The sequence below is a fragment of the Trachypithecus francoisi genome, unplaced genomic scaffold, assembly GCF_009764315.1.
Source record: "Trachypithecus francoisi isolate TF-2019V2 unplaced genomic scaffold, Tfra_2.0 Lachesis_group0, whole genome shotgun sequence".
NCBI lineage: Eukaryota > Metazoa > Chordata > Mammalia > Primates > Cercopithecidae > Trachypithecus > Trachypithecus francoisi.
In genome coordinates, this window is record NW_022681453.1 from 21,832,644 (window position 1) to 21,858,410 (window position 25,767).

Sequence of the window (25,767 nt, forward strand, 5' to 3'; positions counted from 1 at the left end):
GTCAGGGCCTGTGATTTCAGTCACCTGCCTCCTGCTTCCTAGATTAGGGGTGTCCATCACCCTTCAGTCCATCAGTCATTCTGATTTGGGCACAGTTTTGTGAGTGTAAGGGGTTTCTGGGGAGAGAGTCAATGAAATTGCCAAAAATTTCCAACATTCCAAGGAAATGTTAAACCCCTATTGTGCTGATTTAAAGGGATTTTATCCATCACAGCACACCAGCATTGAGAATATCTTATAGGCCGATGGAAATGGCCCGAAGGAGAGAACACTGATAGTTCTGGAGAGAGGGAGAGAGGAGCTGTTCAGGAATAAAATCTCAAAGCCAGAGGCTGGCTTCCAGCATCTATGTGGTGGGTTTGGTCTCTGGGAAATGACATAAATAACAGAGAGAAGCAGCGCACACGGTACAAATGCAGGCGGGGCTGGGGCACACACCACAGCAGGTGCGAAGGGCCGACCCTGGATCTCCTCTGCCCTGTCAATACTCTGGAGGTCTAGTTGCTACTCGTGACCAAATGTTTGATCAAGGTGTAAATACCTCCCTGGAGGGGAGGGGAAGGATCACTGCGCTTTCTTTAGCTTCTGAGTTACTCTTAACTCCGGGAAGAAAAGGGCAGGCTCTGCCCCTCCAAGTGTGGTCTGTGGCACTGCCACCAGTCGGAGAATTGCTTGTTATCCATTCGCAACAGGGGCTGTCAGCTCTAACACTAAGCACATTGATTCAGCTGGCTTTCTTGTTAGGAGACTTCCTGGATGAAGGAAACTCTGCTGTGTTCTCTTACAACCTGAGGCTAGCTCTTGATCTCACCTCTGACTGCTAGTCTAGACCTCAAAGGCAGCCCATCTCTGCTCAGTTTTGCCAGCCAAGAATCATGAATTCATGCAAAGGAAAGCTAGAAAGCATAAGCTGTGCTGTTTTTAAAATAGACCTTCCCATTAGACTTTTATGCATAGATCGTCAGATTTGGAGCTCACAAATTCCTTTGGTCTGCTGATAGATGGGCCAGGGAGGGTAGCAGTCAGTGAGGGTAAAATGGGAGACAGGCACTGTGATTGTAGGGCGGGGAGAGAGGTGGATAGGTGGTTAGAAACCATGGCAGTTGGGTGGGGGGAATCTTACATTATTAAGATGAAATTTAAGAAGCAAACCCTAAGTGAGTGTCGTAGCTCCCCCGTAAATGCACCTGGACTGATGAACGGTGACTAGAATAAACGTCTCTACTCCAGCTGTTAGGACAGTCAGTACGTCCATATCTTTTATACTGTCGCAAAAGGCTGTGGCTCTGCAGTGGCTGCTTCTGGGTCTGCGTTTCATCACAGGTTTCTGGGACCTGACACCTCAAAGTACTTTTTGTTCTGATTTTCTTAATGCAGCTCTAATTGTACCCAGTTGTAAACATGCTGGGCCCCGTTTTATATAATTTGTACCTGAGTTTTCATTTCCAAAAAGTGTCCAGACTCTTTGGAAAAACACAGTTGGTTTATAGACAGAGCTGTTGATCTTGACAGCCAGTCCCTTGACCCTTTGGCTCTCTGTGCAGTATCTCCCCACTTCCCTCTCCAACCAGGAGCTTCCCAGGGGTGTCAAGAGACCACAGGCACTCATTTAGCACCTGCTGTGCTGATGCTAGAAGAAGATGTAAAATGTCTGGCACATACATATAGATTTTAAGTCACAATTGTGGGGATGTTGTACCCTCAAAATTGTTGCAAGATAGGAGGACCTGAACAAACAACCAGACAAAGCTGGATGACAGGCAGGGTACAAGTTGGTGGACAAAGAAGACATTGCACATGCCAAGCACTGACTGGGTTCAAGGCTCTGGCTAGATAATGGGGTTAGAGAAGTTGGGGGACTGAATATGCAGCACAGTCATCATCCTTCAGGGATTTTGGTTGGTAGAGCTGCAGACAAAGACCCCCCGTTCAGCGATCAGTACGTAAGAGATTCAGAGTCAGCATGAGGGAGTGCAGACAGCCGGGGCTGGGAAGGTTCCATCAAGGAGCCTTTATCTGACCTTAAAGAAGGGTAAAGTTGAACAGATGGAGTTGGGGTTAGGCAGTTAGGATTGCAGAGACGTCAGGAGGTGGGGAGGAACCTGGTGCTATTTTTGCAGGATGGGAAGGACCCCTCTCAGCCTAGAGGGTGAAAAGTGGGAGGGAAAGAAAGCAAAAGCTGAGATGGAAGAAGGAGCCTGTTGGCTTCTGTGGAGGACAGGGGAGCCCTTGGAACATCCTCTTCATTCCATACTCTTTTCTACTATAGAACCTGCCTTGACTTCCCCCCACTAAGCACCACCCCCACAACCAGGAGCCAGTGTCTCTGCCACGACACTGTGCCTCACGTTACCTGTGTCCCTGTAAGCCGTTATCCGCCCGTCTGTGTCCTCTACACTGAGAATTCTTTGAAGACAGGGACTTGTGTCGGTCATCGTGCCACAAGGCATGGCCTTTGTAATACAGGCTGGACCTGCGGGGACTGGAGAGCGTTGCTGGTCCCTTTGAAGGAGCACAGAAATGAAAATGTGTGCAATGCCTGGTGACAGTGCTCTTTAAGTGGGGTGAGTGGACATTCTAAGGAAGGAGTCCATCAGTTCGTGAGGGTTTGGGATCATCCCTCTGGGTCCCAGGACAAGGTTACCAAAATGCCTTCCTCGACCCTGCAGATATTCTGCTTGGTTTGGTGCCACTCAGGACCATGAGTGTGTGTGTGTGTGTGTGTATGTGCGTGCGCGCGTGCGTGTGTATGCACGCGTGCATGCATGTGTGTGCGTGCACCTTCTCTCACACATAAAGGTGCACAACCACCCTGCTGTGCACCTTTCCACCAGTGGACAGTATTGTTACCTCCCCTTTGGCTTTCCCACTCCACCTGGGTGCCATGGGTGCGGCAGGGACTCGGATTCGCCCCTATATGGTCCGTGTGGCGGGTCATTCATACATGCTCATAAACGTCTGCCCTCGCCTGCTCTGTCCAGGGGTATTTTAGTGACGCCTGGAACACGTTTGACTCCCTCATCGTAATCGGCAGCATTATAGACGTGGCCCTCAGCGAAGCAGACGTGAGTATGCACCTGGCGTGGCCGCCACCTGTGTCCTCTCTCCTCTGTCTGTGCATACTCCGCTCCCTGCCCTGCAGTGGCATCACCTGGACAAGTCACAGATCCCAGTCACTTGATCTGAAACTAGGATTTCCTAATGAGAGCTGTAGGCAAGAAGCGTTCCAGGGTAGAGCCTTATCCCAGGGCCTTTTGTAGACACAAATCACCTTTTGGAGGATAGGCCTTTTTGCAGCATTTACCCCGGTCACTAGTAGGCAAGGTAAGATAGGATGTCTCTAATTGTTTTCATTTGCTGTGTCAGAAGTGATACCCACAGTGGCGTATCTTTAACATGTTTATTTTAGGGGGATGTTTCAAGTAGCCGTGTGGCGCGATGCTAGAACGTTCCCCTTTTATAACACTGTCCTTTTCTTCTTTTTTCCTGTGGTGCTTCCTCTCCTCTGTGGCTTCTGAATGCTTGCCCTAACAGCACTATTTCACTGATGCATGGAACACTTTTGATGCCTTAATTGTTGTTGGTAGCGTCGTTGATATTGCTATAACTGAAGTGAATGTAAGTAGCCAACTTTGTGTCCTATATCGTGGTTGTTTTCATTCAGTCTGACATAGAAGAGACTAGAGGCCCTGCCCTTGAATCTCCACACACTTTAGAAATCCAGACACAAATTTATTTTGAAAGACTAAGGATAATTTGTAGTTTCCTCTATCTCACCCCATCTCTATCTCCTTCCCCTGAGGAAGAGTGGGGAAGTCTGTGTGGAATCGCCGTTTGGTGCGAACAGTATTTCAAAAGATCCAGTTAAAGCTATGAGGGCTGGGAGTTAATTGTGTGTCCGTGTGAATGTTGTCACTCACCAGCCGTGTGACTGTGGAAGTCATCCGAGTGCTGGGTGCCTCAGTCTTTCCAGCTGTACATGGAGTTACTGATACGCACCCTTGTCCCCACGATGGTTCTGTGAGGGCACAGGCGGGAGACCCCACAGCCAGCTATGCCCTGAGCGTGTGGCGGCTGCTGCTGGTGCCCTCACCTGTACCGTGTCTGCTCTGAGTCTGACTGGTGACACTGGTGAACGTCCCATGCCCAAAGGGGGATGCCAGCCAGTGGAAGGCTGCTTGGGGCCAGGGAAAAGAGGGCCGAGTGCGAACCAGGGAAAGGGGGTCAGTCCACATTTGTTGCATCCAGTAGATTCATTCGAGGGGGAACAAGGGCAGTAGCAGCATTGTAGATGGAGTGAACCGCTCTCCCTAGAAGCACTCGGAGCACCTTGCCCCCTGCAAAATTAAGAAGCATGAGAAAGGGAGCTCCTCCTTCCACCTGGCTCCCCTTGGGGCTGACCCGTGCCAGACGGGAAGGGCTCAGATAGGCAGAAAGAGCCCTGTCTGCCTGATCTGTTCCCAGTTCATCAGCAAGTCTTAGAGGGCATCCAGTGTGTGTGCCCAGGCTGTGCAGAGCCTTTCGAGAGAGTGGGCGGAGCACGGGGAGGGACTGTTGTGTGGCACTGGCTTTTGCTCCACAATGTCCAGCCCACCCCCTGCCCCTGATGCTCTGCCTGGTGACATCTGCAGGGTTGAGGGTTATAAGGTCCATCCTGGTGCCCAGACAGCCTGCATCACACAAGGACTGTGAAATCCCTTTATGCCACCTGTCTGGGGCCATGCTGATCCTGGCGTGTGAATAGTAAGATAGCCACCAGCCTGGTCATCACAAGACCTGGCAGCTGCAGCCCTAGTTCCAAACTGACTTGGATTCCAGCTCCCTCACGGGCCAAGTAGGGTGAAAAACATCTGCCACCTTGCCGCAGATATGTTACAGTGATAAAATGATCTGAATATTTGGGAAAATGCTTGCTAAAAACCCCAAAGTTTTAGGGAGATACAAGTATTATTCTAAGTGTAGATTATCCCTGTAATAAGTAAAATGGACTGTCAGAGACTGTGCCCATGGGGGTGTGATTTAAGCCTCGTCACGCCACGCTATGACAAGGCACTCAGATGGTATTTTGCTAGACCTAGGTATACACATATTCCAACTTCTAAAGCCCAGACATGTAAATTCTACTTTATGTGAAATGTTCCATGTGTCAGCTATAAAATTGCCATTCATGATATGTAAATGATGCTTGGTTGTAAAATAAGCTGGTGCTAATGGGAGAACAGCAGGTCCCTAACTGGGCTGCCCTGAGCTCTTTCCCAGGTCTATGGCTGGACATCTGCCAGCTTAATCATCTCACAATGCAAAGTGCTTACAATCAACGTGGAGGTGTATTTACATGAAAATTCTGGAACATACCCTTCTGTGAGTCAGAGATGGTCTATAATGGAAACGAAAATACAATAAACTAGTAGCTCGGCATCTCTCCCTGGACTGCTCAGTGCTTCAAGTGCTGTGCAGGTGGTGGGTGTAAACACTTAGCTTTCGGGCACCAGGATGTGGCCAAGGTCTGTGCACCTGGGGACACCCAGCTTTCTCATGCCTGACCTGCCTGCTGGCTGGCAGGGGTGTAGCACCCATGTACTCAGGGACAGCACACGCCCAGCTTCCTGGCTGCCTCACATGTGCTGCAGGCTGGCCCTGCTCCTCCCGCTGCCGCTGTCCCCTGTGGCCCAACTTTGTTCCTCGGTGTCTCAGTGTTGCTGTGTTCACCTTGCACCAGTCAGGAAAGGAGCAGGTCTATGCTGAAGGTTCTAGTTAGCATTTGACATTGGGGTATCTGTGCAACACAGGCTTTCAGGGGGGCCCTTGTTGGCATGCAATTAAACTTCTCAAATCACATAGGCAGACACTCCCATAATGTGCTTTCAGTCAGTGACCTTTTTCCTGGTCAGCTGTGGCCCGAGACCAAATATATTCCTCAACCGTGGCAATGCCAGTTCCCTACCCCGGGCCAGAGCAGAACACCACCTTCAGAAATCTCAGTGTCTCCCTGCTGGGCCTTGGAACAGAGGGGTTGCTCAAGGCCACCTTCACATTTATTCCATCTTTCAACACACATTTCCTGGGCATCCACCACTTACAGGCTCTGGGCTAGGCTGTCGGGAGGCACAAAGATAAAAAAGGACTGGGTGTCCTCAACCTCTGGTGTAAAAACATGACAGTGGGACTGTTGGTTCTGACACCCCACTCCCCTCCACATGTAGTTCCCCTGGGGAGCAGTGCACATCACATCCTCGGTGGCCTTGTCTTCTGAGCTGAGGGGTCAGCTGTCAGCTGGGCATGAACACCTTTGGTTCATCGTTGGCTGGTTGTAGCTGCCATAAGTCATCATTGTTTGCAATGTTTAACCTGCTGTGCTGTCTTCCCCAAACTCTGTTGATCTTTCTTTTCTGTTGCCTAATTGATTTTCATGTTGGTTTTATTTTTAGAAAATTGTAGCGGCAAGTATATATAAGCATATATACGGTGAAGTCGTTAAAGCAAAGCACTTCTAAAGACCGTGTGCTTGTTTTTGGCCTCTCCACCTTTGGTTTTCACTACGCTTCACAGGACGTGCTAAGGATTGGTTGCAATCATTTAAATTGTTCCCCATCCCATAGACTGTCATTTCCAGCCTGGGGCCATCTTGGTCAGTCACGCTTGGCTCTGTGACTTGCCAACATAGTCTTCCAGCATGAATGATCTGGCTGAGAAATGATTGAATTCAGCCTGCATTTGTATTCTTTGCAAAAACGTTTTGGGTAGTCCTTTGCATGGTCCTGCCTGCATGTGCACCAGCCTGCTCCATCCTACTGTCCCCCTCCCATGTCCCCACACCCCACTCAGTTCCTGGTTTGGCAGCACTCGTGGACTTATCTCCATCACATTTGGTCCTAACCTCACCAGGCTGCTAAAATGTCACACTATGACTGGTGGGCTCCCTCTTGCTCCATCCGTCTTTGATGCCTATTTGTTTCTTGAATGATGAAATGGCCCAGCAACATATTATCCCTAACCCAGGGATGGCTGTCACTGACATTTGTCTCTTCTCATTATCATTAGTGTCTGGGAGGCAAAACACTTGTTTAGAAGCCATGTCTGCCTTATTATTACTTACTTTGAAGGAGCAAGTAAAAAGTCATTAGGGAGCTCCCTCTCAGAGATCCAGGAATGGTCCCTGCCTTTTAAGGTGTGCCATTTGGACCAGGTGGCTGATAGTCTCACTCATCTTCTTTTTCTGACCCCACAGTAAGGTTGTATAGTCCCCCATTTCATATGCGAACCCTTTCCCAGGAGCCAGCTTAGCTGGGCACCGGGTTGTGGACACAGACCCAGCAACCCCAAATAAAGAAGCCCTCCTCCCAGAGGTGTTACCTGTGAGCTCAGACATAGTCAGAGGGAAGCTCCCCCAAAAAACTGGCTTCTCCACAATGCCTGGGGTTACCTGGCCCAGCTGTTCTGGGATGCTGGTTTGCTTCCTATCTGAATTAGAAAACTGCATCCTCTCAGCTCGTCCAAGCACAGATAGAAATTAATACAGAAAATGAAATGGACTGATTTCATTGATTTCACTTGGGAATCTCAGGGTCTTTTTGACTTCCACAGTTGCAGGGGGCTGCCCAGGGCCTATGTGGTAAGAGCCTGCTTGAGAGCCCTGTAGGAAGAGGCTCGAGGGAACATCCACAAAGCCCCAGGAATCTAAGGAGCTTTCTGGACCCTGACATGTAGTCCATCCTCCTGAGGCTAAGGGGCTGTCTCGTGTAGGGTTCCCAGTTGAAGAATGTGACATGTTAGGGTGGGAAGGAACTGCCAAGTTTGTCTTGTCTGAGCCCTGAGGTGACACTGAAATTCCCCCTATTGAAAACTGATTAGCAGCCCCTTGAGGCCGTGTTTGGAATGCTACCTAGTGAAGAGTCCTTCCCCAGTCTGGTATCTCCTAGGGGTGTCCAGCATAGCGTAGCCTACTTGCATTCCAGCTCCACCAGTTCCCTTCATGTTCAAGCCTCCTCCATCCCTTGTAAGGAAGATGGGGATGTAATCTAATCTCTCTCTCTGCATCTGAGTACTAATCCCTCATCAACCCGAAAAGAACCCACTGTCCAGCCACAGCAGCCTGAGTGGGCTTTTGTAGTGACCCCACTCTGTATGGCCGCTCGAGATCTAAAGGGCATTAGCTAGTATAGGCCACCTGTTAACTACTCGGGCCAGCTTTCCCCTGGCCCAGGACTGGAGTTCTCAGCTCTGGCAGCACACTTGAATCACCAAGGAGCTTTTAAAATTCCCAACATGCAGGTCTGGTGCAGTGGCTCGTGCCTGTAATCCCAGCACTTTGGGAGGCCAAGATGGGCAGATCACCTGAGGTCAGGAGTTGGAGACCAGTCTGGCCAACATGGTAAACCTCATCTCTACTGAAAATACAAAAAATAAGGCAGGCATGGTGGCGGGCGCCTGTTATCCCAGCTACTCAGGAGTCTGAGGCAGAAGAATCACTGATATCCTGTAAGCAGAGATGGCAGTGAGCCAAGATCATGCCACTGGTACTCCAGCCTGGGTGACAGAGGGGGACTGCATTTCAAAAAAAAAAAATAATAATAACAAAATAAAATTCCCAACATGCAGATATGCCTCACATCCATTAAGTAAGAATTCCTGAGGTACGACCTGGGCTTCAGAGATTTTGTTGAAGATCCCCAGGTGGTTTTAGTGTGCAGACTGGCATGAGAGCTGGCCTGCCCTTTCCACTGGGCTGACATTTGTCATTTGGGCAAAGCCATCCTCAGGGTTCTTTAAATTTGTAAGATATTTTGGCAACTTGCACTGTTCCCCCGGGGCTGCCAGTCACATCCTCCCCTGAAGCAGCCCCCCATGCCCAGTGGTGCGTGGCGGGAGGGGGTGTCACAGGCGCACTGGGGGTGCACGAAGCCTGGTGTGCTGTTTGCTCTTTCTTCCTCCCTCCCTCGCATGTTGCCCTGCCCTCTCCCTTTACAAATGCTGTCTCCTCTTTCCTTTCGTTCTTTTAAACAAGAGAATATTCATGGTTTGAAGTTCATAGTCCATAGGTTGTCACATTTCAAAGATATCAGTTGAAGAGATGCACACTTCAAAATTCAGTTCAGTTGCTGACTTTCACGAACCTTAAGGAAGGGGGCCATGAATGGCCTATCAGACTTGAAGCAGAATAGGGAGAGGCACGCAGGAGGGTCTCAGGCCGGACTGTGGCCAGGAGCGCCTTCCCTGACCAACAGGCCCCTTACTGTCTTGCAGGTCTGATTCATAAGTCGTGCATGTTTCAGGATAACTGTAGAGCCGTCTCTCTCGTGCACACTGCCTGGTCCCCTGAACACAGGCAAGCAGAGGCATGCATGCAGGCATACTTAGCATGCACACTCACAGCCCATACTCCAACCAGACAGGCAAGAGTGGAGCCTTCCTGTGCACAGCTTTAGTGAGAATGATGTGGAAGATGATGAGAACTTTAAAAAATTAGTTCCTTCATTTGTTAAGGTCTTAAGTTGAAAAACATTGTCTGTGCCTTTAAGGAGGTGATATTTCCTTTGAGATGAGCTACTAGAAGAAGGTAATAAAAATAGCGATCCTGGGTTTTTTATAAACCTGTGGCAGAGTCTCATTCTGAGCATCCCAGGAGAAGCAAGGACCCCTTTTAAACTCTGTCAGAACCCGTTCCTCTTGGGTTCATAGTCACATTACTGAATTTCAGTTGTTCTGTGATATGCGGAAAACCCTTATTTTCTGTGAATTTTGTAGAATTTCTCTTTGGTCTCAGGAGGTAGCTCTTGATGCTAGAGAGGCTTCAGAACTGAGCTCTTCCTTTCCCCAGATCCCCAGGGAGGAGGCCCTCGAAAAGTGCACACATCCAGACATGTACACATGTCCCTTAACTTTGCAGACACACTGTACAGAAAGCCTCCTTGAAGCCCCTAACCAGAAAAGCCTCATTTCTCTCTGTCAGCTCCTGGTGACACCACTGAGGGGAAAAGAGAGGCTGGCACGTGCTGGCTCTGGTTCCACTGACTGTTGCTGTTTAATGTAAAGATGCCTCCTGGTGCTGGCTGGAGTTTGCTTCCAACTCCTCTGTGTTCTCTCAGACACTTTCTGAACACTCAGGTAGTGCCAGGCACCATGCTGGGCACAGAGTGGAGTGAGGCAAGGCCCCTGCCCTCCCTGGGAGGAGGGTGTTGAGGGGCAGGTGAGCACCAGTCATTACAGATTCTGCATCCTGGGGCCGAGGGACAGGAGCGCAGCCAGACCCTGGAGGAGGTGGAGCTGCTGAACCTCAGGGGAGCTGGTCTCTACTGTTTCTTCCAAAGACCCTACGGGGACCTGCACTCCCTCTTACGTAAAAGCTGCCTGAGCTGTGGGGCAGGCAGCGAAGGCTTCTGTAGGGAAGCCCGCGTCTGTCCTCCTCGCCCTGACTCAGTCTGTCCAGCTCTGCAGCAGCCCCGCCAGAAAGGCTGTTGTCAGACATATACCACCCAGGCGTTTAGTCTCATAGCAACAGAGTGTGGTCCAAGGGGGTTTGCGGCCCACAGGCAGGCACCACTGTTTGCCCCTCTGCTAGAGACATTCTGTTCCTCAGGGATAGGAGGCCTGCTGCAGAGTGGTTCGTTTCTGAGACCCACAGCCCCGACTAAGCCAAGAGAACTAGCCTCCTCGCAAGAAGTGGGGCCACACTCTGCAGCTGTCTCTAGGAAGAGTTGGGGTCTTGCAGTACTGCCTTTACTGGATGCCTGTCAGCCTGGCACAGCGTGTCCTCAGATGTGAACTAGAAAGTGGTACTGTGTCCGTGCCCATGTCCGTGGCTGCCTGCCCTCAAGTCCACCTCCAAGGAGAGCCACTGGTGTTTTCTCAGGAAGGGAGCAGGCGTGGTGTCCAAAGACAGGAACCACACATTTTTTTAAAGGGGGAAATGCTCTCCGGAACCATTGACTCCTTCCTGGTTCATTAATCCATTTTCAATCTTTGATTTCTTAAAGCCAACTGAAAGTGAAAATGTCCCTGTCCCAACTGCTACACCTGGGGTAAGATCAGTGACTAGTCCCCAGGGGCTGGGCCTTTTCCTTGAGTTTATTTGACCATGTCGAGTTTTCCACTGGTTTTTCTGTATTCTCCATGATTGTCCTTCCAGAACAGTGTCTGCAGTGGTTTGCATTCATCATCAGTGTCCAGTACTCTTGACCAGCCCAGCGTTCTCCTCTAACACAGTAGACTGTGTGGACATGCATGTGCTGTGTGGACGCAGTTTTCCAAGCTCTGTGTTGTTAGCATGTAACTCTTCCTTTCATATCATGCTTTTTAAGATGAAAAGGCCCTAGAATCACATCTTCAGTTCTTACCTCTGTCACCTTTGCATCTGTTGCTGTTTTTCTGAAAGTGTTGCATGTTCTACTTTCCATTGGGTTTGACCTCTCCATGATAACCCTTCAGAACTCTGAAGAGAGCAATAGAATCTCCATCACCTTTTTCCGTCTTTTCCGAGTGATGCGATTGGTGAAGCTTCTCAGCAGGGGGGAAGGCATCCGGACATTGCTGTGGACTTTTATTAAGTCCTTTCAGGTAAGAGCCATGCCAAGGACTTCTGTCTTTGTCTTTGAAGATCATATGTAAGTCAGTGATTGTCCCCATCCTAGAGGACCCAGGCTCCCCCTGCGTGGCCACTCTGTGGACCTAAGTCAATAGAAAACCTGGAATGCTGGAGAGACCCAAATCAGCATTTCTTGGGTCAATCACATGGGATTACTTGCCTAAAGGAAACAGAAGAGAAAGCAGGAAGGATCCGTAGCCGAGAGATCTGTAGCATTTCCAAGACTGAGAGAGGTGTGAGGCCTGCAGCCCTGCAGTGCCCCCGGGATGCCTGGTGGTGGTGTGTGAGGGCCGGGTCCCAGTTGACAGCCTGGAAGCCCAACGGCCTCTCTCTGACAAGGCTGCAACAGTGCTGTCTGTTGGCTAGTCTAGACACAAATCAGAAACTACCACCTGGGCTAGCCACCATCACTGGGTTATCTTGCTCCTGACAGGGTCACAGAGTTCGAGATATTTAGGCATATACCATACCTCATTTGTCACCTCTTATTCGCCAGGCTGGTACAGCTCGGTTCCAGACTTTCCCAAGTAGAATCAGCTTTTCCTGTACCTGCCAGTACCCTGCCCAGATATTCTAGCCTTCTGGACTGATTCCATTTGGAAGAGAAGGTGTGGGAAATATAGATTCTTATTAAAAGGTGGACCCATGTAGGGAATTTGTGGATATCCACAAACATTAGAAAGTGAATCCTGCATCTTCATTTTTTAAAATAACAACTATTTTTCATTTGAAAGTTATAAATGTTTACAATAACAAATGAAGCTGTCCAAGGACATATAAAGAGAAAGTTCAAACTGGGCCCTCACCCACCTCTGGGGTAACCAGTGTTACCCTCCCAGTAAGCATTTGTCCCTAGTGGGTGGGATTTTCACAGGTAAAAGGGAGAAGGGACAGCAAGGGGGGTGGTGCAGGCACTCACAAGGGAAGTCACAGGTCCTGCTGGGGAGAATGAGGTTGGAGGAAGGTAGAGTGGGGGCCTCAGGCAGGCGAGCCTTGGACTTGCTAAGGCACAGAATCCTCGACAGTTATTATTCATTTAAAGTACCAAAACTTGGGAACAAACTGCTCTAAAAATAGATAATTTGGAGGTAATATTATCTCACTTTTTAAATAAATTCTTAAAGATTCAATCTGCCACAGATAAGAAAGTCATGTTCCAGAGCAGCAGTTCATAAAAGCAGAGAAACTGTGCAAACAAAAATCTTAAACATTTGGCAATCTAGGAAGAAAATGCACTTAGGTATGTTGAGGAAAGCCTGAAATAAACCCTGTGGGACCCTGCTGAGCAGTCCAGCTGCAGGGAGGGCCAGGCTGGCAGGCACAGGTCAACAGCTGGCACAGGTCTGAAGGTGGCTGAGCACCTGTGAGCCACTGACTTTCTGACAAGCTCTCTCGGATAGTAGAGAAAGCGGGTGCTTTAAGCGTGTGTTCCCAGAATTAAGCCTAACACTCTGGGCACCCTATGCGGGTGGCCGTGTTGGTCACATGCGATGAGGTAAAACAGCAGTTGACAAACATTCGATGAAAGGACGGGGGCTCTGTCAAACACTTGTATTTGGTGTTTCTGAAGGTAGCCACACTTGGCGACCCCCCAGCTCGCTCCTTTTCTTCCCTGGCACAGCCCCCCAACTTAGCAGTTCTTTCAGAAGGTGTGCGTCTTAAGACAGGTATTTTGCATTCTACAGCCACAGCCAGAAAGTGGTTCTTCCCCTCTGACCCAGTAATTCCACTCCTAAGACTTCACCTTAAGGAAATACTTCAGCAGAAGCAAGGTGATTTTGCATAAAGATATTCCTTTGCAACATTATCTACAATACTACCCCCCAAAACATACCCACAAAAGAAAGTGGAAGTGCTGTAAATGTCCAGTGTTCTGGAGTGAGTGGTTTGATCAATTGTAATTTCACCCAGAAAATCCAGTAATGAATTTAAGAATTATGAGAGTTATGTGTCTGTGTTGAAAATGTTTAGGATTAGGCTACAGGGTTAATGACCATGGAAAGCACATCCTGCCTGTGATATTGTAACACTGGGCGTGCATGTGGATGGTGTCATCAGGACTAAAGTAGCTGGGCAGGGCTGGGATTTAAACAGTTCTTCCTCACTGTCGATGTTCTTTCATGGTAGCACGTGGAATAGAAAGGAAGCATGTGGCCACTTACGGGTCTTCTCAGTCTGTGCCAGCTGGCCAGTGCTGATCCAAGTGCCTTTTCTCTCCCAGGCACTCCCGTATGTGGCCCTCCTCATAGCCATGCTGTTCTTCATCTATGCGGTCATTGGCATGCAGGTAAGCTCCAGCCATCTCACCCTCAGGGGCCCTTTCACTGGGTAGCCCCAAATCTGTGGCAAGATGTATCTTGACCAAGTGAAGTAGAAGCGTTGTGATTTTTTCAGCCAAATGTCTCTGCTGAAGCCATACATAGGAAGACGAGAAAGACACGGCTGCTTAGGAGAGAGCTCCAGGGGAGGCCCAGGCTCAGAAGAATGTAGCGAGGTTAGAATGCACCAGGAAAAATTGCATTTCATGGCAGAAGAATTCTGCTTTATCATAACAAAGTGAAATTCACTTGAAACTAAATATTTCCAGATGCTAAGACTGAAGAGAGAAGCATGTGGCCCCTCGTGGGTCTTTTCAGTCTGTGCTGAGCCATCACAGGGACAGAAGGCGGGTGCTGAGCCAAGTGCCTTTTGTGACCATTGTTGTGCTTTAGTTTCCACGCCTTTAAAAAGAGGCGTGAAACTGGGCTCTTCTGTGACCCAAGCAGAGGGGCTACACCCTGCTTCCCAGTTCCTCCTGGGGGTGGGAAAGGGACTGGGCCTCCCTAACACAGGAGCCCTAACACCACGTGGGCGGTGGGATGGGTTGTGGGTGGAGGGAGGCAGCCTCTAAGAATGGAGGCAGTCGAAGAGCCCAAGTGGCTCTAGATCTCTGCTGACAGGCTCCTTGCAGATTCTCCACGTGGGCAGGTGCTGTCTTTCAGGTAAAGGAGGGATGTAAGTGAGAAAGAAGTAAAGTGATTCTGTGATTCTAGGGGCAGAGAAATGGTAGTGCTTTTTTTTTTTTTTTTTAAATCCTGAAAGCATAGAAGCATTTGCAGGTCTCTAGGAACCTTACCAGGGGTTAGGAAACAAAAGTCAGCATACTTGAGCCTCTGTGATTCAGCAGCATGTGGCGCTGTGTGCCCTGGAAGGTCTTTTATCACATATGTTCTCATATAAAAAAGCCATCTCAGAACTGCAAGCTGCATGGCACACACCACCCCAGATTCACCCAGCAGGCATTTGTAAGCATCTGCAGGCTTCTCTAGAATGTCAGTCTGCTTCCTAAATCTCACAAGTAAAACTCTTTACTACCTTCCCATTGCTGTGAAGGTAAAGCCCACTCTTCTGCCTGGGGCTCACTGCCCCTGCCTGTTGGCTCCTGACCTTGTCTCCAGCCTGATCTTTTTCTGTCTGCTCATCACACATGTTACTTTCATTCCCTCGGTATCTATGCTGTTACCCTGCTCCTATGTACGTGGTGCTTCCTCCACCCGAAACACTCTTCACCTTTCTTATCGCCTGATGTATCTTTCAGTTCTGAGTTTACATTGTCACTTCCCCCTAGAGGCCTTCCCTGACCCAGCCCCCCAGCCTTGGGTAGATGAGCCTGTCTCATCTTCCCTGTGTATCTGGACCACCCCAGCATCATCACTGGGGTTTGATGTTGCCTGGCTTACCTTTGTGTCTCTACCCTAGGGTAAGGGATCCTCAAACGTGAGACAGTGCCCCTCTGGAGCACCATGTTCCCAGTGTGTAGCCTGCTGCCTGGCACATGGTTATGCCTGGCAGATCTTTGTTGAATGAGTGAAATGCCAGGTACCATGAGAAAACCCTAGTTAGTAAAGATCAAACCTGAGTTAGTTCTAAATTCACATATGGATTTTTTTTTTTTTTTTGCATGACGAAATCTATTCTCTTTTTCCTAACAACTTCTCCACCTAGATGTTTGGGAAAGTTGCCATGAGAGATAACAACCAGATCAATAGGAACAATAACTTCCAGACGTTTCCCCAGGCGGTGCTGCTGCTCTTCAGGTGACTGCAACTGGCTTGGATGGTGCTCCTGGGCAAGGGTTGTGAGTCTCCTGCTAGGTCTGGGTCCAGAGAGACGGAGGGCACAGGTTATTAAAGCAGCGTGCCTTTCCCAGTTGACTGTGACGGCTTTTTGTTTTTGTTTTGTATTCTTAAACACGGACCCTAGCATTTCAAACACAGGAATTTTGTTGGATTGTTAAAACCTCTGTGGTAATCCCGATTGTGGCTGACATAAGGTTTATTAATTTGGGAGTTAGCAGGGCTACTTAGGCCACCTGAAAAATTGTAGGATGTATGTTTATGCATGGAGGCATGCACTTAAACACGACCAGGAAGACAGAAACTTAGCAAAAATGTCTAGGCCTTCTGCACAGCCAGTGGAGAACATCCTAAGATGTACAATTTCAGATTTTATGGGATTGCTTTAACTTTGTAAAACAAGCTGCCTTCATAGTGAGAGAACTTGCTAGAGATCATGAAGTATTTCTAATGACTCTAGTGACTGACAAGTCATTTGCAAGTTAGGTGGTTTCCAACTCTGCCTTCAACAAAATTGAACAGAGACTTAAGTTGTTAAGTATTTTGGTCATTAAAAATAATTAATAGGCCAAGTGCAGTGGCTCATGCCTGTAATCCCAGCACTTTGGGAAGCTGAGGTAGGTGGATCACTTGAACCCAGGAGTTCGAGACCAGCCCAGGCAATATGGCAAAACCTGACTCTGCTAAAAATACAAAAATTAGCCAGGTGTGGTGGCGACTGCCTGTCGTCCCAGCTACTGGGGAGGCTGAGCCCGGGAGGTCAAGGGTGCAGTGAGCCACGATCACACCACTGCACTCCAGCCTGGGCAACAGAGCAAGACCCTTCTCAAAAAATAATAATAATAATTAATTATTGTTAATTATACAAATGCTTAAAGTAGAGAAGACACAAAACTAAGCATCCATTTATACGAAGACTATTAGTGCACTTGCATCAGATGATGGCTGTAAATCCAAGGGAATTGCAGCAGGACCTCCAGTTACTGTGATAAGTTACACTTGAAAATCAGTAGAATTTCACATTTCCATTAATTCAAATTGGATTCGCTTCAAATGACTTAGGTTTTTCTCTAATTATGAGTTTTTCTCCCGTAAGATCTGAGCTTTAAATTCCTTCTTTCCTCCACTAAAGCCCCCTTTGTTCTTCATCTGAAAAAGGTGTGCGACAGGTGAGGCCTGGCAGGAGATCATGCTGGCCTGCCTCCCAGGGAAGCTCTGTGACCCTGAGTCAGATTACAACCCCGGGGAGGAGTATACATGTGGGAGCAACTTTGCCATTGTCTATTTCATCAGTTTTTACATGCTCTGTGCGTTTCTGGTAAGTGATCAACATAGCTCCCCCTCTCAATTTACAGATGCTTATGTAGCATTCAGTGTTCAGACCAGTGACCTTGCCCCATCCCATCACCTGAGGACAGTTGATGTGGATGAGCACTCTGGACTCCATTTGGCAGCTGAGGGCTTTTGTTTAACCAGTCGTGTGTCACTGCCGCCACCTTTGTAAGCAGAGATTTGGTGCTCGATAATAGGCTTGGAGTAATTACCAGTCACTTTAGCTTCTTAGCGTTCCTTTCTAAAATTTCAAAACCAGTGCATATGGTGGTGACTTTTTAAGAGTGTGAATTATTTGGTGATAATGAAATTATAAAACTGCAACGTGTTGGCCGGGCGCGGTGGCTCAAGCCTGTAATCCCAGCACTTTGGGAGGCCGAGACGGGCGGATCACGAGGTCAGGAGATCGAGACCATCCTGGCTAACACTGTGAAACCCCGTCTCTACTAAAAAATACAAAAACTAGCCGGGCGAGGTGGCAGGCGCCTGTAGTCCCAGCTACTCGGGAGGCTGAGGCAGGAGAATGGCGTAAACCGGGAGGCGGAGCTTGCAGTGAGCTGAGATCCGGCCACTGCACTCCAGCCCGGGCGACAGAGCGAGACTCCGTCTCAAAAAAAAAAAAAAAAAAAAACTGCAACGTGTTTCAGAAGGCCTTCCCTCCCCAGGACTTAATTAAAGCCATTCCAGAAAGCTAGAATCACACTCTTTTCTTAAACATTCTCCAAATAGAAAGTTTTTTACAACTTCTCTTGGAGACCGGGGTCCCCATGTTTCATGTCCATGTCATGAGAAAGCCTGTGCTCAGTTCTAACCCAGTCCAGCTGCAGGTGAAGTTCTTCCCTTCTGATTTCCTTTTTCAGATCATCAATCTGTTTGTGGCTGTCATCATGGATAATTTCGACTATCTGACCCGGGACTGGTCTATTTTGGGGCCTCACCATTTAGATGAATTCAAAAGAATATGGTCAGAATATGACCCTGAGGCAAAGTAGGTTGAAAAAGATTTGATTTGGTGTGTGTGGGTGGATTTTGGAATGTCAGCTGTGATTTTTGTGGACTGGACTGAAAGTTTGGGCCAGTTGGTACTGTTCCTGGACCTCACATTGTATTTTACTTCCAGGGGAAGGATAAAACACCTTGACGTGGTCACTCTGCTTCGACGCATCCAGCCTCCCCTGGGGTTTGGGAAGTTGTGCCCACACAGAGTAGCATGCAAGGTGAGTGTCCTGTGTGTATGTCCGAGAGCCTGTCTTGTGGAAGCTCGCTTCATTCAACAAACACTTGTTAAGTGACACAGCCAGGCCTTCTGTCAGGTGCTCGGGATGCAGAGATGAATAATATGTGGTTCCTACCTCTGGGGAACTCTCAGATTTGTAAGTCTTTGGACACCCTGTCAGGAACCATCAGAAGAGGAAGGGAATTCTGTAATTTGTCACTGGGTGGATGGTAGGGAAGGCGACATTTCAGTCAGGTCCAGAAGGAACCTAGGAGTTTGTCAGAGGCAGGAAGGGCTCTGAAGGAGGCAGGAGAATGGACATCATAATGACGAAGGGTGAGCCACTGGGTCACTCTTTGGCTAGGACATAAGAGGAAGTGTCCGAAGGCCCCAGGCACAAGCTGAGCCTTCTCCAACCTGCTGAGGTCCAGGAGAATGGGGAAGAAACACGAATGAATTTCAGGTTTCTGTGGTAGGAAGTTGGCTGTTGTCAGTGGAGAAGTAGACCTGAGGCAGGGGGAGCAACCAGGAGGCAGCAGAAGTGGGAAGAGAGAGGAGCAGGTCGCTTGGAGATTCACTTGGGATGTGGAGCAGGGAGGACTCGGTGGCCTGGGTGAGGGGAGGGGGATGCTAGGAGAGCACATCTCCCAGCCTCGGCAGTGGCGGGACACGGTGCTGTGTGTTCCACACGTCCCCTCTGCTACAGAGCTTTGTGGCCACCACAGGAGATGGGGCCCCTTTCCTAGCATACCAGGCTCTAGTCTCTCAGGGATGGATCCAGGTCTCCCACTGCAACCCGGTTCTGTGTTTCCATGCCAGAGCATGCTCTCAGGAACCCTCAATGAGACTTTTCCTTCCACAGAACTCACGGTGCAACAGCTTACATTTGTTGTAGCAACAAAAAAGGATTTCCCTTTTTCAAGGAGAAATGCAAGATTTGCCTCTTGAAACTCTGCCTTCTAGAAATTCATCCAGTCTGTATAGTAACTAGTTCTTGCTCCTCATGGATCCAAGGAGATCCTGGGGTCAGGGGTTTTACCACTCCAGGATGCTGAGTCAGCTCTAGACAGAAACCAAGGTAGCAGAACAGAGTCTAAAATATGTTTCAGACTCAAAGAAATCCCTGAACCAGATGCATGTTCCCTGCCCTGAAAATCCAGAAAGCCCTCTAGGCGAGTCCTTAGGGTCCTTGCCTCTCTTTAGGCTGGACTCTAGATATAGAAACAGAGCTTGACTTTTTTTTCCCATAAACTTCCCAGTACCGGCCTCTTTTCTGCTTTCCAAGAACAGTGTGGGATCCAGTTCACTGATGTCATCTTGTGTTTAAATTTCTAGATCCTTTTACATAAAGCTTTCAGATGTTTTGAGGCACAGTCATCCATTTTGCTGACTCAGGAACTTGCCAGGAAAAGTGAATAAATGTCCAGGATTTCCTGGCTGCCTGTGCTGGTTTTGGCGAGGGGGCCGGGCGTTAGTAGGAGGACTAGGAGTTTGGGTGGGATAGACTATGCAGACACAAGATTCCAATTCATCAATATGGAAGAGAAAGAAAGTCTTTTCTTTTGGAACATGCTGTTAACAAAAAGTAAGAAGTTTTAAAGTATTACCAACATCACCATTAATTTAGTGCTTGCCATGTGCCTCACACAAAACTCTTGTGTCCATGAGTCCTTTAATCCTTGCAAGTTCCCATCATTGGGCATATCATCTGCATTTACAGGTTGAAGTGACTGGGGCCCAGAGAGGGTGTACCTCACCCAAACTCTTTCCAACTCTCATTGCTGGTGTTAAAGGGATCAGGATATAGAAGACAAGTGGGGAGCACGGATCCTGCTCTGAAAGACCAAACCCTGGGAGAAGCCACACAGACTCATGCAAAATGCTACAGGATGTACATGATGGTCTCACTAGGCAAGGTCTGAAGGACACTCCCTGAGTTGGGAATAGTAATGGATCCTGTTGGTTGAGAACCTAAGTCCCAGGCCCTGTGCCTGGCCCATTGTATCTTACTTCCTTTAACCCTCACAACAGCTTTAAAAATGTGCCTGGAGCTGGGCGCGGTGGCTCATGCCTGTAATCCCAACATTTTGAGAGGCCGAGGCAGGAGGATCCCTTGAGGCCGGAAGTTCAAGACCAACCTGGGCAACAAAGTGAGACCTCGTCTCTAAAAAAACAAAACACAACAAAATGTGCCTGGAATGGAGGTCTGACCCTAAGACCTCCATTGGGATTAATGAAAAAAAGGAGAAGTCTGTTTGAACAGTGAAGTTTCACAGTTTAAAATACAAAACATATCATCTGCATGTCAGCATCTGTATTTCATGACTCAACCTTTGATCTTTGTCATCCCAGAGTCCCCCAAATGATAGGTTGTATTAATCAGGGTTCTCCAGAGAAGCAGAGCCAATAGGATGGATATGGAGGTGTGTATGTATGTATGTGTGTGTGTATGTGTGTGTGTGCGTACAGAGGTTTATCGTGGGGAATTGACTCCTTCCTGTGATCATGGAGGCTGGGAAGCCCCATGGTCTACCATCTGCAAGCTGGAGCCCTGGGGACCTGGTGGTGGTATCTGAGTGAAGTTCTGAGAACCAGGGGAGCCCATGGTGTAAGCCTCAGTTGAAGGGCAGGAGAAGACTGATGTCCCAGCTTAATCAGGCCAGTAGAGAGAGAATTAAATCTTCCCCCACCTTTTTGTTCTCTGTGGGCCCTCAGCAACAGGATGAGGCCCCCCACATTGGGGAGGGCATTGCTTTACTCACTGTGCTCACTCTACCAATTCACATGCTACTCTCATCTGGAAACACCCTCACAGACACACCCAGGAATCCTGCTTAACCAGCTGGGCGTCTCGTGGGTGTCAACTTGAAACATAAATTAACCATCATATGCATCCCCCTAAATGGCTATTGAATGGAACTGAGGGTTGACTAGAAAAGAGATGAGTGATAAATGGAAAATAAACATCCAGAGGGATATGGCTGTGGTCACTCATTTCCTTTCTACAAAGAAACTTTCCTTTCTTTTTACAGAGATTAGTTGCCATGAACATGCCTCTCAACAGTGACGGGACAGTCATGTTTAATGCAACCCTATTTGCTTTGGTTCGAACAGCTCTTAAGATCAAGACCGAAGGTAAGCATTCCCTGCCAGCAAGACAAGATGGCAGGAAAGGAAAGGGACAGCACATCCCATCTTGCCCTTCCTCATGTGGGCCTTTTCTTGGCCAAGGGGAGGCCCTGGGGAAGGGGCTGGCAGGTAGAATGGAGATGTCCATGTCGGGCTGGCCGGCTGGCTCCTGCCTCCTGTTTCCTCATCCTTTATCTCCTTCCTTTATGCTTCACTTTGTCCCAGAATGTTTTGAGTTGACTCATACTACTGCTTACTACATAGCAGGGGAAACAGGCAGGGTATCGGAGCAGAGACGGAGCTATCACAAATGAACTCACTCCAGCCATCCCTAACTGGTTGTATGACCTGCAGTGAGGGATGTCACTGGTCAGAGCTGTAGTTTCTTTCCCTATAAAAAGGAAGTAAATACAGGGATGTCCAGGAGGTCCTGAGATGAAATGAGGTGATGTCTGCAAAAGCTCCTTTGTAGTGCCTAGCACATAGTCAGCACTTGAGAAATACAGAAGCATCTTCCCAGCTGAGAGACCAAACCAGCATGGCCTTCACAGCCATGCTCAGCCCTGGTCAAATCCTGGTAAAACAGGCACTAGAGTGTGGCCATTGGAGCTGGCTCAGTGGCGACTTCGCAGGTGGAATGGAAAGCAGATTGCAACAGGCTGAGGAGTGACCAGGAGATGGGGGGAGGTGGGAGGTGGAGACCTCGAGGAGAGCTCACTCTCTGAGGCGCTGGTGGAGGAGAGGAAAGAGGAGGCAGCAAGGGACTCATGCCGAGTGCAGGCAGGTGACTTCTTACAACCCTAGAGCCCAGGGAGACGCAATCCAGCAAAGCCAGCCTCTTTCAGCCTAACAGGGGCACCTTGTGGCATGCTTGTCTGTACCTGGCCCCAGGCCAGCATTGTTAAGGGCTCCAGAAGGCAGAATGGTCCTCTATGCTGACATGTTAGTTGAAAAGACAAGTGTAAGCTCATATAATAAAAGGCCAAGGTTATGTTGTATGGATGAGCACATATAGTAGGAATTGAGAGTCTTATTTGGGTGAAATTTAGGCTGGATCTTCAAGGAAGGAGGTACGATTTGGAAGAATCTGTGAAAGAGCGGAAGGCAAAGGCATTCTGGGTTAGGAACAATGGAAAGCAAATAGCAGGTGTCAGTTGTGGAAGGGCAGGATGGAATCAGAGTGGAATAGGCCTTGAATCTCAGGGTGAACCATGTTTGTTCCCATGGTGGAAGGACTTCCCACTGGGAAGGCATGATCTCTATTGCTGAACATACGAGGTGTGTTTGCCCCTGGCTGGGGAGAGCCTGGTGGGAGGGGAGCCCCATCATAGGGCAGTGTGTTCATCCAGGTCAGGCTGGGACGAGGCTGTGCAAACAGAGGAGGAGCTGGGGAACAGAAATGAAGCTTGCTTTTCCCCTTTTGTTTTTTGAATCCAGGAAACCTGGAGCAAGCTAATGAAGAACTTCGGGCTGTAATAAAGAAAATTTGGAAGAAAACCAGCATGAAATTACTTGACCAAGTTGTCCCTCCAGCTGGTGGTCAGTGCAATCTATTTCCTAAGTAGTCCTTGGCCAGTGCTTTGGTTTTAATGCTAGTGTCTCCAGAAAGTCCAGAGAGAGTTTGCAAAATGCTTTATGTATCAGTTAGAGCATTAAGGCCAACTGATAAAGAAAGCCCTTTGGCCATTTGGTGTGATTATTTGGGGTTTAATATGAAGAACATTCCAGACAAAGGAGAGGCTTCAGTGAAAAGCAAACCAAAACTCACATGGCTGGTTTTGCAGGGATTTCCTTTTTGGTGGAGGAATTAATGTTTGAGGACAAGATTGTGATCTCAAAGTGAAAAGTCTATATTTTTTGTCCAAAATGAAATACTCAAAAGTAGTTTCCAATTACCCTTCAGTATATTGTTGAAAATGTCCCATGAAAAATAGATAGCTTTCAGGAAATTATATTTTTGAAATGTTCTTATCAAGACTGAATTTACTACCATAATTAGCAAAAATGCCCTTTTAACTAACAGGCATGCTTATTTCCTTTCGTTATTTATCACAAAATAACTAACCTTCTTCGAATTTTTATATATATAAAAACCATCTATATATATACACACATACAGTGTATATATATATGTGTGTATATATATATATGCATATTGGTTTTGCATTTTTATTAAGTACATGTGGACTTAGACGTTGAGATGGTTGTTTTTGACTGTTCTGTTTCCAAGTTTTAAAGGTGCAGGATCTGTTCACCCAGTACCACCACACCAGCATTCTAGCATCCTCGGGCCGTGGGCATGTGAGGAGCCTTTGGTGTGTTTCGTGACCAACCAAACGTTTATAGTGTCACTGCCCCCACAGCTTTCGAGACTGGTCTGGCTCAGGTCTGATAGCTGACTTGGGACCCGGGTCACCCCTGAGAAGGTGATGAGCTCTGGCTCTTGGGGTGCAGACAGAGCAGCATGCCAGCCAGCTCTGCTCCTTAGCATGAAGCGAGAAGCAGTGTGAGCTTTTGTTGCTGAAGGGGTTACCTGTAGCTGGCACGGCCACCGGCTCAAAGCTGGGGAAGACGGTCCAGAAAGAAATGATAAAAGGAAAACAAATGAACCACAATAACAAAACAAAAAACCCTGAGAACCCTGGAGAACCTAGAGAACTCTGGCTTCCCCCAGGAGAACTGATACTGCACATTTAAAACAACTCTTTGGTTTTCATTCTTTTCTTTGTAGCTGCACATGCAAGAGCTTGCATGGCTTAGATGAAATGCTTTTGAAAAACTGTTGTAACAATGTGCTTGAGGTTTTTCTGCAGCCTCCATTTCTTTCACCTCGCAGTCTTTCAGAATATTCTGAAGCAATTCTGTTTTAGGGTGGTGGCATGGAATCAGAGTTATCTCTTGCCAACTGTATTCCCCTACATTGTTTCTTGAAATACAGATGCATGCTTCAGAATAGTGGGCTATGCCTGTCTATGTAAACCTTCCCCTGCGAGCCGAGGACCCTGCTCCTCCCTTGCTCCACCTCACATCTCTCTTGGAACACCACCTTCATCACAACCAGCCAAAGTCCCACGTTAATGCCCATCCTCGTGAAATGCCCTTGGAGGGTGTCATTTGCATTACTATGAAACTTCATTTCTTTTCATTTTACCAAAAGAAAAGTCCAGAATTTAGCTCACCATTGAAGCTCCCTTCCTTTGAAAAGCTGATCAACTTTTAGCTTTATCAGACTTCTAGTAGAGTGGAAATCTTCTTCTTTCTTGGTCCAATAACTGGACTTAGCCTTTTCTATTTCTTAAAATGGATTGGAGTTCAGGATGACAAGTTTTAATCTATTCCACAGCAGCAGTGAGAGACAGTGTGAGGCACAAGAAGAGAGAAGTGGGGCGTTAGGAGGAGACGGAAGGCTCTACAAGCTCCCTGCCTTTGTTGAGTGATATGCCCAGTGCAGGGCTTATCTGGGCTGAATCTCATATGAGTGCTCTGGCCACCAAGGAAGTTCAGAAGGTAGTGGCCATCAGGCTTTGGTGCATAGACTCTGGAAGTTGCTGGACAGGCTTTGCTCTCCACATTCATCATTTGTCTGTCTTTCCTCTTTTATCTTCTAGTAGACCCATGTCCCCAACCTTTCCTGCATCACAGCACACTTAGAAAAGGATATTTGCATACCCCTCTGGGCAATAGATGTGGAGTTCTTGAGGCTGAGGGCCTCAGCATCCTCTACACCATCACCTGGTCAAGAAGCAGGAGACTGGGTAAGGCCAGCCTCCACTCCAGGTGGCTGCGACTGGCAGGTGTGGTGTGCTCAGGAAGTCCCTTTTAGCCCTGGTGATAGAGCTGAGTAGGATGCTTGTCTTAGGTGGGTTTGCTGGTGTGCTGTGAGGCGTGGCCCAGCTCCTCATGAGCCCGATGATGAAGTCAGGAATGAACTGTGGATCTGTGGGCACACATCAGGCTTGCTTCACTCCCAGTGGCCCGGGGGCCTCGGCTGCCCCCTCACCATCAGTGCTGAGCTGCCTCATCTCTGCCTCTCAGCTCAGGTTCTCACCTCTGCTCTTCAGCCTTCCTTTGCCATCTTGTGGGTCCTTCCCCTTCATTTCAGAAGTTCTCTCTCCTCCCCGGGACTCTCCTCCATCCTTGACCTGGATCCTTTGCTCCTTTGCCCTGAAGAGCACACTGAGCTGCCTCCATTGCCTTCTTTTCAGTCCGGAGCCCAGACAGCCTCCTTGTATTCATTCCTTCTGTTCCTTCCTGTTCTGTCCTGCTGTAGCTTTGACTTTTCTTGTTCTTAGGAACTCTTCCTTGGGCCTAGTCTCCTAATTAGCTCAGTGTCTCAATGGAGAAGACGAAGTGACCCTTCAGTTTTCTCCTGTAGAGCCCTGGATGGGTCTGCC

At 48.3% G+C, this 25,767-nt stretch overlaps 1 protein-coding gene across 4 annotated transcripts in view; it reads left to right on the top strand.

Moving 5' to 3' along the window:
* CACNA1D (calcium voltage-gated channel subunit alpha1 D) overlaps positions 1-25,767 on the top strand; it is a 331,280-nt gene that overhangs the window by 276,551 nt on the left and 28,962 nt on the right. For 2 of the 4 annotated variants that reach the window (XM_033210135.1, XM_033210137.1), the window contains 10 exons: positions 2,982-3,065; positions 10,974-11,018; positions 11,425-11,553; positions 13,803-13,868; positions 15,566-15,657; positions 16,855-17,014; positions 17,889-18,016; positions 18,149-18,245; positions 21,277-21,379; positions 22,811-22,912. In XM_033210135.1, the coding sequence (XP_033066026.1) occupies positions 2,982-3,065; positions 10,974-11,018; positions 11,425-11,553; positions 13,803-13,868; positions 15,566-15,657; positions 16,855-17,014; positions 17,889-18,016; positions 18,149-18,245; positions 21,277-21,379; positions 22,811-22,912 (1,006 nt within the window). The remainder of the gene's footprint in view (positions 1-2,981; positions 3,066-10,973; positions 11,019-11,424; positions 11,554-13,802; positions 13,869-15,565; positions 15,658-16,854; positions 17,015-17,888; positions 18,017-18,148; positions 18,246-21,276; positions 21,380-22,810; positions 22,913-25,767) is intronic. The other 2 variants (XM_033210136.1, XM_033210134.1) reach the window with 1 other exon arrangement.